At 40.5% G+C, this 14514-nt stretch overlaps 1 protein-coding gene across 1 annotated transcript in view; it reads right to left on the reverse strand.

Moving 5' to 3' along the window:
- The window catches only part of SMC1B (structural maintenance of chromosomes 1B), a 63086-nt gene extending 50294 nt beyond the window's left edge, over nucleotides 1-12792 (reverse strand). The window contains exons 1-8 of the mRNA XM_015405442.1: nucleotides 12684-12792; nucleotides 9995-10183; nucleotides 9078-9190; nucleotides 8030-8233; nucleotides 5600-5838; nucleotides 2207-2465; nucleotides 393-533; nucleotides 260-293 (exon numbers count right to left, since the gene is read on the reverse strand). Coding sequence (XP_015260928.1) covers nucleotides 260-293; nucleotides 393-533; nucleotides 2207-2465; nucleotides 5600-5838; nucleotides 8030-8233; nucleotides 9078-9190; nucleotides 9995-10183; nucleotides 12684-12792 — 1288 coding nt within the window. The remainder of the gene's footprint in view (nucleotides 1-259; nucleotides 294-392; nucleotides 534-2206; nucleotides 2466-5599; nucleotides 5839-8029; nucleotides 8234-9077; nucleotides 9191-9994; nucleotides 10184-12683) is intronic.
- Nucleotides 12793-14514: the final 1722 nt, after the last annotated feature.

Consider the following 14514-nt stretch of genomic DNA (forward strand, 5'->3'; position numbering starts at 1 on the left):
CAATAGTAAAATCATAAGAAATTGCTTTATCAAAATCATCTGTAATTGGCAGTAGGGGGCTGCTGCCCCTCTTGCAGCGTCTCATGCAGACATAATACAGTTTCCATAGAGTTTGTGGATTTAATTCTCCATGCAACTCTGCCATACAATGCAGATTTGAGGACTGACACACTATGGGAACCTTAATCTATCCTTCCTTTCCATGACTATCTAGATGCAATAGGGAGAAGGGAGAAGACCAAATTCCTTGTACACTTACAGAAGGCAAGACAGAAACTGTGTAGAAACTCCTTCTGTAAGGTTAGCATATACAGAAATGTGAAAAACAAGGAGGAAGACAGTAGCTAGAAGAATCAGATGCCACTTCATAATAATCAGTAGTTCGCAAGTACCTCAATTTCTTTCTGTCTTCGCTTAACAAATGACATCTTCTCTTCATCTGCCTTTTGTTCCCACTGCAATTTTTCCTGCTGTTGAATCAACATTGCTACTCTTTTTCTCACTAATTCTTTCAGCTCTTTATATCTACTTAGCTGGGTATAAGAGTACACAGACATTTCCAAGTGAGCCAATTTATAACTGCATGCATCAAAGATAAGGTAATACATAGTATGACACTTTCCAAACATAGTCCCTTGAAAATACTTAACACCCCTGTTTCCTGGTTTGCAGGAAAGGGGGAGCTGATGGCTAAGTGTGATATTCAGTCTGCCTTCAGGCTGCTGCTGATACAACCAGATGATTTTTGCCTCCTAGGTTTCAAATTTCAGGGGTTCTGCACAGCGTCTGAGACATTCAGTACCTTTTTGGAATGGGCTGCCAGGTCCCGGGCTGGTATCTTGATCATGGGGGGACTCAACTTGCGCTAGACATTTGCAGGTTTTTCAAACTTTGGCCAACAAGCTCGGAGTTCTGCTAGCAGCGGACAAAACTGAGGGGCCAGCATCCCATTTGACGTATCTGGGAATTCAACTGGACTCCATAGCGGGAACTTCCAGGCTGCCTGATGATAACTTCTTGGCCCTGCAGGCCCTCATAACCATGGTGTGGACAAGGTCTAAATGCACGTTGCGCGAGATGCAATTGCTGGTGGTCCATCTGAACTTGGCCTGCAGGGTGGTAGCACCAGGCAAGGCCTTTTGTGCTCATTTAGCCAGAGCAACAGAGGGAGCACAGGCCCCTCATCACATTAGGATCACCACCGGCTAGGAACAGCATCTGTGCACTCTTTAGCCTTGACCAAAAGTTGCACATTAGTCTGACTCACCCTTGTACCTTGGTCTCTCTCAACTTTAAAGTATATTTTATATCCTGGTTTAGGCATATTACTGTGTTACCAGCTCCTGACAGGATAGCAAGCAAAAGATAACAGAAATTTCTTTCATATACCTATTCTGTGGGATTGAGTTCAGTTCAGGAATCAAGATCATACCCTACAGACACCTGTCTGACACATGTATTTATTTAGGTTTATATTCCGCCCTATCCCAAAAATGGGCTCAGGGTGGCTCACAACAATTGGGATCAAGGTGAATAATAATTTTGTTGTTGTTCAGTCGCACAGTCGAGTCCGACTCTTCGCGACCCCATGGACCAGCTCCCGCCAGGCCCTCCTGTCTTCCGCCGTCTTCTGAAGTTGGTTCAATTTCATGTTCGTTGCATCGATGACACTGTCTAACCATCTCATGAATTATTCAATTATTATTGAATAATACAATACAATAAAATCAAGTTAGAACAATCAAGCAGCAAAACAAGATGGCAGCAAAACAAGATAAAAACTCCAGGGCAGTCCTTAATGTCTCCTGTAGGATGTTTAATTCAATGATGTGTTTCTTTGGTCATTTCTGCGTACAGGGGAGGCTGAGATGGACTGACCCGTCTGCCACCTCAGTCTGGTTGAACAGCTCTGTTTTACAGGCCCTGCAGAACTGTAACAAGTCCCACCAAGGCCCTGATCTCACATGGGAGACCACACAAGGGAACAAAGACTGTTTCAAAATTCACCTGAACAAAATCTGAGTCCAGTGGCACCTTTAAGATCAACAAAGATTTATTCAGTGCATGAGCTTTCATGTGCATGCACTTCCTCAGATACAATGAAATGGAATTTACCAATCCATACACAAAGGCAGAGGATGAACAGTAAATTAGCATGCAACATAATGAGGATATTTATCAGATTCAGGAATAATTCAAAATTCACCTGACTTTCTCCCAGCAGAACATCTGTCTCCCGCTGAAACGTCTCCTCTTCAACCTTTTTTTCAAATGCTCTCCATGCTTTATCAATATCTATCAGCTCTCCCTCCAGTTCTTTTTTGCTTTCTTCTTGCTTACCTTGTTGTTTCATATGGTCTTTTAAGACTTTCTTAGCCATGTCTACTTTTTTAATTTGGTGAGAGGTTCTCTCTTTTGCTTTTATATACCGAGATTTCTTTTGATTCAGCAAAACTTCCAGAGATCTAAGAAGATGATATATTTATCAACTGTCAGAAAAATTGCCTTGTGAGAACTCATGAAATGATTTTGAAAGGCTCAACTGTTTTTTCCTCCAGGACCAGAAACTCCAAGCAACAAAGAACTGCAATATGCAAGAAGCCACTTATCTAAAACTGAGTCTACAATCTATGGACTACCCTCACCAAAGTAGCATTATGGGGAGGAAAATTTCTTTTTCTGAAATTCACTATTTTAGACATAGACATTGATAATTCTTATTTTCTTTTAAAAGAGGGATTTCTGTTTCATTTTTTTTAAGAGAAATCAATGCACCCTTTTGCAACTTGAATCCTTGCATACGATTTATATTATGCACCACAGGGTGTTGCTCTAGCAGGAGGACAGGAATATGTGGGAAAACACTACCTGCCTCTGAGTCTCTACAGAGCAGAATTCTGAAATTTTGCAAAACCATCTTTCCTGTCCTCTTCTCTGTGAATTTCTCTTAGCAAAATGGAACTGATCAGAAAGAGGAAAAGAAACATATTTTTGGATTTCAGGGAGAACCTGGGTAAAGAGGAATTAATAGACTCTCTCCATGTTACTCCAAAACATAGTGGATTCTGAACTTCTGACCAGCAAACAAGGAGAAGATGAATCAATGTTCTTCATTTTTTATACCTGTTGCTGGATGTTTGTAATTCTCAATACAAAATCAAAGAATGATTCAACAATTTACTCAAGCTACTTAAAATATATTTCTGGCCAATAAAATATACTGGATACTACTCTACCATCTAAGACCATTCCAAGGGAGTACTATAAATTTTGTAATAAAGGCACAAAAAAACAGAAGGGAAAAAATGATATAACGAATCTAGTGAAATTGAATATTCCATAGTAAGTACAGTTTCTTTCAGTCAGTGGAGGCGGAAATGCAGGCTGGGTTCCTTGCCTCTCTTCTTCCACAAGAAGCACCATTAAGTAAGCTGAGCATTTATCCCTACCAGTGGGAGGAAGAACATCCCAGTTAAGAGATCAAAGTGACAGAAAAGGCATGTTATAACTTGGAAAAAAGCAGGAAAAATTCAACACCTGTTAACAGTCTGAAACATAGCAAGGCAGCTCACTGAAATGGAAATATAACTATTAGACTACAGAAAATAGAGCAGACTTTAATTTTACAGCAGCATTCTTAGAAGCAGTATCCTAGGTGTGGCTGGATTTACTCCATCCTGTAACTTTCATGGTCTATACTGATGTGCTGTTCGTTACGTGGGAGAGAGAATCCAGAATGAGATGCTATGTGTACATACTGGATGAATAGCTGCCAGAGACTCAGACTGAAATTATTTGCTAAGGCATCTTCCATCCAAAAACCTGCTGAGGTGTATCTGTCCAACTTATAACAGTGGATAACGATGTAGCGAGAAACCACCATATAAAGTAAGCCTGTTATTCCTGTTTGGTCCTTGAATCTGTTAAACATCATCATTATGTTGTACATTAATTTGCTGCTCATCATCTACCTATATGTATGAACTGGTAACATCCATTTCATTGCATCTGAAGAAGTGTGTGTGCACATGACAGCTTATATCTTGAATAAAACTTTATTGGTCTTAAAGATGCCACTGGACTCGAATTTAGTTTAATTAGCAACCTGTTTGCACCTACACCTGTAGTGCATAACATACAACTCAAGGATTGCATGCAGTCCTTGAAGGGTATGCCCTACAGACCGTGTGACCCTAGCATCCATCATCTACCCACCTAGGGGGGATCAGAATATTGCCTCCCAGTAGACAGGTGCAGCATTCTAAAAACTACACATGAAACATTTGCTGTGACCCTGCTATGCATACAACAATGTTTGGGGGAGAGGGCAGAAAGATGCTTTTGCAGTCCCAGGGATGCAACAGAAACATTTTGCCACTACATCTCAGCAACAGGAGACAGGGATCTCCATCTCTGAACAGAAGAGCCACTATGGGAGTCTGCCCCTTTAAAGAGTCTCCATCTGCCTTACAGCTGATTGACAACCTGAGGTAGGGCTCAGACAGTAGGTCCTGGAGGCATCAGTCAGTATGAAGGCTCCCTGCCTCTTGAAGGGATTCCTTCCATGTAAGAAGCAAGGGATAGCAGGCACAATTTGTGATGCTACCTTTAAAGGAGGAATTGGATGTATCCAACCATCCTTCCCCTCTCAGGCATGTGGATGGCACCTCAGATTGCTTTCTTGAGTTGCTTTATTGCACCCTGAGGACTAACAGTTGTAACTGAAGCATGCACCTTTGTGATCTAAAGCCCATTTCAGATGTAAAGTCACTGCACTCTCTAGCCCTTTATGTTTCAGTCCCACTATTTTCCTGCCTCAGTGTGTAAATGTTTTCCCGCCTCAATGTGTGCATATATACATGTAGACTGAGGTTTGAGTTCATGTATCTGATGAAGAAGATTTTAGCCGACGAAAGCTTATGCTGCAATGCATCTTTGAGACACAGTATGTGAGACACGGCGATTCACTCATGATACACAGAGCTGTTTCAGAGAAGCCATGACACCTTCAGAACAGAAGCATCCTCTAAGCAAGAGTATCTCCCTTAACTTTTTGACATTCAGTCAAAGACCAGGGGGAAATGCATGAACAATCACATGAACAGAATGATCTAGAACAGCGGTTCTCAACCTGTGGGTCACGACCCCTTTGGGGGTCGAATGACCCTTTCACAGGGGTCGCCTAAGACCATCAGAAAACACAAATTTTCGATGGTCTTATGATAGCACCGAAAATAATTTTATGGTTGAGGGTCACCACAACATGAGGAACTGTATTAAAGGGTCGCGGCATTAGGAAGGTTGAGAACCACTGATCTAGAAGATAAGAGGGGGGAAAGTATCAAGCTGCAGAGCTGACATGACTGAAATTGGGATGTGCCTCCTCCTACTTGTGGGGTTATAAACTCTGTTCATTTGCATGGTGCTACCTGTAAAGCAACCTGGAGTAAGTCAGCCTGGATTCCCTCCTCCACTGACAACAAAACCTTCCAGCAGGACCACTATTCACCCTATACAGCATCATATGTATCTGTTCTAATACAGATGAGAGGCAAGCAGAGATGAGCATTGAACCAGCTAGGTGAATTTATGAACTTACTTAATTTCCTTTTCAATACCCTGCTGGTCTCTGTTTAAAATTCCAAGCCCCTTTTTCTTCGCTTTTACTATATCTTCAGCATTAGCAATAGCTATTTTCTTAGTTTCAATGTTCGTGGCTTTTGCAGCCAATTTATTCTTGAAAAAGCTAATTTTTTGTTCATTGTGATACAGCTGGAAAAGCTGCAGCTGGCCCTTGCACTCTCTCAGTTCTTCAAAAAGCATCTGGTAACGCTCTGCCTGCAAACACCAAAAAAGCAACAGTTAAAGGGGGTGATTCCTTTCTCCTGATTCCTTCCTCTTGTGTTTGCTGTGAATGTTCATCCTTGAGAATGCCAAAACCATGAAGAAAATCTAAAGTCGGAAGCCTCAGGTTTAAACCAGGGAAAGCAGAGGATTTCATTTGCTGCAACCTGATTCTAGAAATTGTCACACATCATTAAATTAAACAAAGCAGAGAGACTATAGAAAACAAAAATTCACGTGTGTAGCCATGCTGGTCTGAAGCAGCAGAACAAAGTTTGAGTCCAGCAGCATCTTTAAGACCAGCAAAGTTTTATTAAAAGTGTAAGCTTTCGTGAAGAAATGTGCTTACACTCAAAACCAGGGGTTCTCGTGCATCGTGGCCAATAACTCGCACAGGCTGGATCAATCAGAGAAAGATATACCTTTTATTGAATAAAAGTGGGAGATGGAAAAGTTCCAAAGCTTCCCCACATTTCTTGTATGCATTCCTCTTTTATACATTTTCTACTTCCTTTTATAAGCCATATATGTATGTCACGTTTAACATCACTTGTCGATTGGTTTTCAGACATGTATACATTATCTTACTACTCGATTGGCTGGTTACTTTATTTCCTATATGTCATTCCCCTTAGCCCCCATATATGGTACATATCCCATATTACTCTTAGCGCAGACGTAAAGCATAGCTATGTTTTGCCATTTTGTGGTTGACTTATTTTTAACTTATGTTCTTTGTTCTTGTCTGTCAGAGTTTCAGCTGTTGCAAAAGACCCCATATCACAAGCTTACTGTTACTTTCCAGCTAACTAGCCACAAAATGTACCCAAAAAGCAGAACCTTGATCAGTAAACAAGGCCTAGATGTTCTACTGATGGCTACTTAAAAGAGGAATTGCTACAGCTGTTCTCTCCTTGTGTCCTCTTTCTAATTTCTTAGGCCTCTTGCCTTCAGATCAAGATTCCATTAAACAAGTATCAATTTTCAAAAGGTATCAATGTATGTCCCACAAGGGGGCAGGACAAGCAAGACAAGCTAGCAGGGGGGCTAAATGAATGGGAATCTTCCCTGGCAAGTCTTGTGGGTCCATGTTTGTCATTATGCTGTAGACATAAAAAATGAAGTAAAAGGTTATCTTTCATTTCAGTCATTCCACAAAAAAAAAATGTTTTTTGTGCTCCCCAAAATTCTGAGCAAGTCCTTAGACATTTCATGAGGTACATTTGGAATGAATGGAATGCTTTTTTTAAAAAAAGGTTTTTCTCACCCAGAAAGAGAAATATTTTATAGGAACTCTTTTTTTCTAGTGTAAATGTCCCCCTTTTTTTTTGTTGGAAAAGTTGGAAAAAGTCCTTGGAGAAAAAAGGTTTTCTTCCAAATTTTTCTAAGCCTTCATACATCTAGCCACAATAGACCTTTAAAGGGGAAAATAGACAAATATGTTTTACATCTAAAGGGCTAGACAAATATCTGTTTTACATCTAAAGGGCTAGTAACAGCATGAGGTAGCTGGTTTCAATTAGCAAAACTGTGTGTAGTGGAAGTTATAAACCCTCTCTATCATTTTTGTGTGGTCTCAATTTGAACTAGGAAACGTGGTCCCCTTAAAAGACAGTGAAGATTATGTCCTCTACCATGTCTAGTTCAACCCTGAAACCCAAGCAAGACATTACAGCAGCAACAGGTTCAACCTGTAGCTGCTGACGCCATTCTGGAAAAGAATCTGGCCATTTAAAAAGGTATTTTGGCACCTGAAAAGCCATGGGGGAGGGGGGGGGATTGCCTAGTCGCACCGCAGGCCCAATCAGACTCTTGCAGCACTTTGTAAATGACCAAATTCTTCTCTAAAATGGCTGCACCACAAGTCATTGTAATATCTAGTTTTGCCTTGAATGACTGCTTCACAGTATGGGGATAATCAAAATTAAGGAGGAGAGTCAGAACTATACTGCAATTGGACTACCTTGGAAGAACACTGCTAGTGCTTATGCTTATGAACAAAATCAGCAAAACGGGTAAGTCAGAAAATCTTGATCCTAAATCATGGTTTTCCTTTGGGAAAAAGGAAAATGTATGTACATATTACACAAATCACATCAACTAAGAAGCAAAAGTATGCATGCTAAACGCTATATGCAGATATATTAGTCAACTTTAAGCGCTCTAGCCTATTCTTTTGACTTACCTCATCCTTCTCTAACTTTGCACGCTTGCGCTCAGCTGCCACATTCTTCTTCTTACTGTAACTGAACTGAGCATCTTCTTCTGCTTTTTGCATAACCTTTTTCTTTTCTTCATATTCAGTCACAAGCTCTCCTGAATTACTAATTTGTTCCAATAGCTGAGTTCTTTCCTTCGGTTTCTTCATTGCAATTGATTCAACTTCACCCTATTGAAACCAACTGAAACTTAGTCCAGAGAAAATGTAAATTCTGCTGCCGGGGTGGTGGTGGTGTAAAACCAATCAAACATACCTGGAAGGAGCTGATGCATCAACAGTAACATACCCTGCTAACATCCAGATTGGATTACTAGGTCAATGAACTGGTCCGAAACACAAGCTGCAAAGGTTCTTTGTTATACAAAATACACTGGAATCCCAGTCTATCATTAGGCCCATTTCAAAATGTTCTGACATTTAAAAGCACAAAAGGGTGTAGGACTGCAATACCTGAAACCTTCCGATAGTTACAGACAGGTCCTCTTTAAATTGTGGTCCCCAGACTGTGAAATTCCTTGCCCCAGAAAGCTTATCACACCCACCTCCTCTTGGCTTTCCAGAGATTTATCAAAACCCTCTTTCTCTCAAGGGGACTGATTTTTATTCATTAATTTATACATTGCTTTTCTCCCCAATGGGGACCCCAAAGCAGCTTAAAGCACTGCTGTCCTCTACATCGATATATCCACACAACAACCCTTTGTTGACAGGATTAGGCTAAGAGGCAGTGACTTGTCCAAGGTAACTGTCTATGGCAGAATGGGGATTTGAACCTGGGTTTCCCTGGTCCTGTTCCAACACTCCACACCACACTGGATCTCCAGCATTTATAGGTCTTAATCTGATGCTCCTTTCTGCTGCTTTGATTTATACCATTTCAATTGATACTGTTTTACTGTTGACCACTGATTTTATCGCCTTTATTGTGATCACACTCCATAACCACTGCAGAGCTCATAGCATGATGGAAAACTAATTTTCTGAAACAGTAAACCAAATACCAGACATTTACCTGAAAAACCAGGCAATTCCGTGCTCTAGCAATTATGCCAATTTCTTTAAGTTCTTTTGTATATACAGATCGACTGACAGTAGTGCCATTGAAAAGAAATTCAGAGCCATTACCTAATATGGGAATAAACACCAGATTATATATACAAAAAACCACACTGTTAAGTATACCATTGTCCCTCTCATCAATAGCTGGAAAGTGATCCTGAAAAATCTTTCCAGTTGCAGGGAGGGCTAATCAAATTAGCTTGCAGGATATCATCTGCAGTAGGAATAAAACCCACCCAGCTCTTGGACATGGTTCAGTGAATGGAAGCAAAATATATTCATGAACCAGGAAAAAAGTAGAACAAACCCAACCAGGAAAAAAAAGACACTTAAATGACCTTGATACCTTTTGAGACTTGCTTTGTCACAGCTGTTGGATTAATGCACCTTTTCCTAGTCAAGCCCTCAGCTTAGTAATAGCAGGAGAGAAGAAAATGAAGGTGAGAATGACACAGAGAAGAAGGCTTTTTGGAAGGGAAAGGATTAAACACAAAAGAAGAGCCAGTGGGAGAATTAACCATTCTACAAGACACATTTCAACACCAAGGGAGAATAAAGAGATTAATACCAACAGCATTTAATCTGCCAAATAATTGTTGCTATTTGTTGTTGTTTTCTGTCATTGTATTTTCACAAGTCTTTAGATGTAGGCCTCTCATTATATCTTTCTGATATAGCCCACAACCTTGAACAAATTTCCTAGCTATTTTACTACATTTAGTATAAAGCTATTCCTTTACATTAATAACAAATGTTACTATGTATAATACTGTTTCATGCTACTACATCAAAAGGCTTTTGGAACCAATTTAAAAGGTTCTATTGTTTCCACAGAAGCAAAAAAACACTCAATTGCTTAAGATTACTCACCTCGAATAATTCTTGAAAATGTTTTCTCTTCCCCATTTTCCTCACAGTACACCATCGCTACACTTCCAGTTGAAGAAACTGGCTTTCCAACATGTGCCCCATGAATAAGTTCCTGAATGTGTCTCACTCTTAAATTAGATGTTTTTTCACCCATTACAAAGCTAAGGGCATCCATTACATTTGACTTTCCTTCAATTGTATAAAATATAAAAATAAAACATAAAAATTGCACTTTTCAAATATGCGAAATTAGCTGACTAGCATCTAGTTTTTGGCTTTAGGTCTGACTGTATCATACAAGCATTCGCTTTCCAATTATAGCATGTATGTAAGATTTAGGAAAAATGAAATCATTCTCATATTACATTAAATTTATATTGTTTTGAGATTAACCCATCTCGTGATTACTTTCCAGTAGAGAACCATCTTTTAAAAGAACTAAACATATACATGATCTCAATCATATGCAAATCAAAGCTTTAAAAACTTCTATGTAATTAGGCTTATTTGAAAAATGCTAGTATGATAGTGGAATATGCATCAAAATCATCCACAATACTGATTTCTACATGAATCTTCTCCATGAGACAGTTGCAAAAGATTACTACGGTACATGTTGTGATAAATCCCCTCAGCTAGCTGAATTTTGATTCATCTCATGCAAGACACAAATAACCATCTCTTCGTGTTTTACCATATAGCCAGTATTTCCAAAAACTGACATAAAGTCCACAATTGTATGAACATTTTCTTTGTTCTGACTAAATATGCCTAGAATAGGGTTGCAGAAGTACTGTGATGAATAAACACTCCTACAGAGACTCTGACAGGTACTACAGGATTCAAAAAGCTCAGGCTTTTTAAGGCAGATTTTCTGTTTTCTAGAACAGAGTCCAGTGGCACCTTTAAGGCCAACAAAGTTTTATTCAAGGTGCACTTCATCAGACAATGAAATCGTTACAGAAGTGTTTAAAAAGAAGAGGGCCAGTTCTGCAACAGTACCTAATGCATTCCTACAAACTGCAGAACATCATTATTGTTCCATCATCCCTGGCCCTGGAAGAAGGGAACATCAGCGTCTTCCAGAACAGGTAACCCTGAGTAGAGCAATTGTATACCATCTGCAGAATATCATAGGAGAACATCTAGAGCACTTTTGTTAAGTATAATGTTATTTTAATGTTATTGTATTGAATTGATTTTAAATGGTTTTATATATGTTTTATATTGGCTTATACCTCTTGTAAGCCGCCCTGAGCCCTCATGTGCGGGGAGGGCGGGGTATAAATTTGAATTATTATTATTATTAATAATAATAATAATAATAATAGTAGTAGTAGTAGTATAATTCCAACACTGGTGGTCATAAGAACATAAGAGAAGCCAATGTTGGATCAGGCCAATGGCCCATCCAACACTGTCACACAGTGGACAAAAATACCAGGTGCCATCAGGAGGACCAACAGGGAGCCCCTTCAGTTGACAGGCACGAGTACTATTAAATGAATATTGAGCACTAGAACAGACTGCGGTGTAGTGGTTAGTGCTGGGCGATGAAGGTTCAAATTCTCACTCAAGCAGGAAGTGCACTGAGTGACCCTGGAACCTAGAAAGGTAGGATGTATTTCCTCGGTAGAAATTCAAATCTTAGAATAGCAGTTGATAAATTTATAAGGTAAAATGGGGTGATCTTATTTCCTGAGAGGATTTTCAGAGTTACAAGGCATATGTCTTTAGGCAGCCTAGCTGAACTAATCTGATCAGACACAGCATGGTTAGTCAGTTGTTTGTAGCAAACAGAACTAAATATTACAAGAGAAAACACCCGCAGATCCTTACACAAAGAACAAGAAGCCTGTGTTGACAGAAAGAATGAAAGGAAGAAGAACCTAAGGAAGCAGTAGAGCCTTCCAGGTGAACTCTCCAAAGAGTAGTAACAAGGGAGATCCTGTTAGGTATCTTCAAACATATTTTTCTTTATTTCAAAGCGCTATAAGTTGGGTCAACTATAAGCTGCACTGCTGGGCAGAGGGTTGCTCTCCCATATCATTTGCTCCGTTGATGAAGATTCCCCTTTCACCAGAGGTTACTGTTAACCCCAATGGGGGAGCAGACATACAGGAAACGGTAATTTGACTTTTTACCCCCAACAAAGAAATTTGGGAGAGTAATGTTTATAGTGGAAATGATACCTGGGAGCTAGAGTTTAAAACCCCCACCCGGAGTGGAATCTCCCTAACCAGACTGAAGCTATTATGAAGGGTAAAAATTACCTAAAATGTAACTATAAAAATTGCTTTTACCATCTAATAATTACCTTAGAACACTGGTTTTCAAAGGTAATTTGTCCTATAAAATGAGAAACCATCTGCTGAAAGCTTAAATTACTATTTAATTCAGGTTGGTCTCTAAAAAGATTTACAAAAAAAAAGAATCTGTTTACTTAGTTTATATGGTGCCTTTTTTCCCATCATGCAGTTCCCAGGCAATCAACTTCCAAACACTGAAGCTTCAATGTACACCCTCCAACTACCACTTGAGGCAGTTCAGATAAAGACGATCCCTTGGGGCTGATTAAATGTAATGATATGTTCTCTGGGTTATCAAAAAGTGGAGATTCCCCAAAGGGAATGAGATGCTATTAATAATCTGAGAACTTTAGAATTAAGGAAAAGCTATGGCTTGTTACCTGAACCATTAGGACCAATGACACAAGTGAATTTCTTGAATGGGCCAATGCATTGTTGTCCCCGCCATGATTTGAAATTCTCCACCATCAAGAGCTTTAAGTATCCCATTTCTGGATGCACATGAAAATAAAAGGAGCACTATTGTTAATTAATCACTTGGTAGGGTGGGAAGAAAGCTTTGCAACACAAAATCCAGGAAGTTTTCCATCCCACTATTAAGCAAAAGCCAGTCTAAGGCCCCGGTCACACGGCAAAGTTGCTGCGGGAGAGGCACGGACGGTGGGCGGATTATCCAGGCACGATCACCCCCCAAAATCTGGGAAGTGGAGCGCACCCGTGGCTTACCGCCGACAATGCGTGTTAAAAAAAGTTTGCCACAGGCTGCCTCCAGACGCCCGTGGTGTGATCGTGCCAGCGCGTGGCATTCCCCTCCGGTCCCTTGTTTACCCGCCGGCGCCAAGGGAAGGACCCGTGGTGTGCTGCCAGCGCGTTTGATCACGTAACCGCGAATCAAACTGCGCCGGGGCAATTAGCCACGCCTCCCCCCCGCGATATCCGGCCCGTGTGACCGGGTCCTAAGGTTTATTTACTGAAAAATACATACCAAAGCCATAAGTGGCAACCAGTAAAGTTCAACTCTTCACCATTTCTCCCTATTCACGTTAAAAAGAACCCTCTGTTGAGTTTGCCACATAGTGGCCTACTAGAAAGAAGACAAAATGGGCTGCACCCAGCAATGTGCCAACAGAACAAAGGGAAAATGCGGGTAATAGTTGTTGTACAAAGTCCTTGTGTTTCACCATGCAGGACTTAATTGCCATGGACAGTTCCAACACTAGGTGAATGCTCTGATTCTCCATGACAAAGCCTCCATGGCGAAATGCACAGGAACTTTGTACAACAATAAATCAGTCAGCGATCACCTGGTTGGTTTTTTTCCCCCTTTTTGTTCTGTTGGCCTACCAGAAAGCCCACCAAGTAGGCAGTGGAGGAAAATCGCCTCCAACCAACCATATAACTTTGAGAGTAGAATTCCCAGCCTTCAGCTGCATCCCATAAATCTCATTCAACTGAAGTCACCCCCATGCATCAAACAGCTTCTTTACAGCATGGACTGTATGGTATTACACAATGCTGAGTTCCTTCCCCTCTTTTCTAACGTTCAGGCTGTTCAAAATCTCCACAGCAGGGGTGCCCAACTTGGTGCCTATGGGCCCCATGGCACCCACCGACACTTTTCCTGGTGCCTGCCAAGCATTCTTAGAAAGTGGACAGGGCCTTGATTGGCTGTGCAGTTTTAAAACACTGCTTTGGCAGCAGCTGCCACCACAGCAGAATGATCTTCACTCTGTGACCAAAGGTATACTGTTGCAGTTATTTTGTAGCTCGCTCACTCTGTCTCCTGTGGCAATCACTTTATGGCAGCTGCTTCGTATCTGCACCCACCATAATATGTCCACAGGCTCAAAAAGGTTGGGGACCCCAGTCCAAGGCTTTTCTTCTGGGGGAACATGCCGAAACAGTTCCGACACCTCTTCAACAAAATTATTTTTAAAATGTTTAAAAGTTAATGAGTTTTCAGATTGAAAACCTCAGATTTTCAGATTGAAAACCTCATTTCCGGCAACTCTTTTTCTAAAAAACAGCCCTGCCCCAGTCTAAGACTTTTCCAGCCCGGAGGTGGCAACCATAAGAAAGGTCCGTTCTCTATTCCCATACACCCCTTCACAGCCATCAAGGCGGTTATTAACATTTATCCAAGTAAACGCGCCTTTTAGCAGCTGTATAACAAATGAGAACGAAAATCAGGGATATATATATATATATATA

The sequence above is a fragment of the Gekko japonicus genome, unplaced genomic scaffold, assembly GCF_001447785.1.
Source record: "Gekko japonicus isolate JY-2015 unplaced genomic scaffold, Gekko_japonicus_V1.1 scaffold1628, whole genome shotgun sequence".
NCBI lineage: Eukaryota > Metazoa > Chordata > Lepidosauria > Squamata > Gekkonidae > Gekko > Gekko japonicus.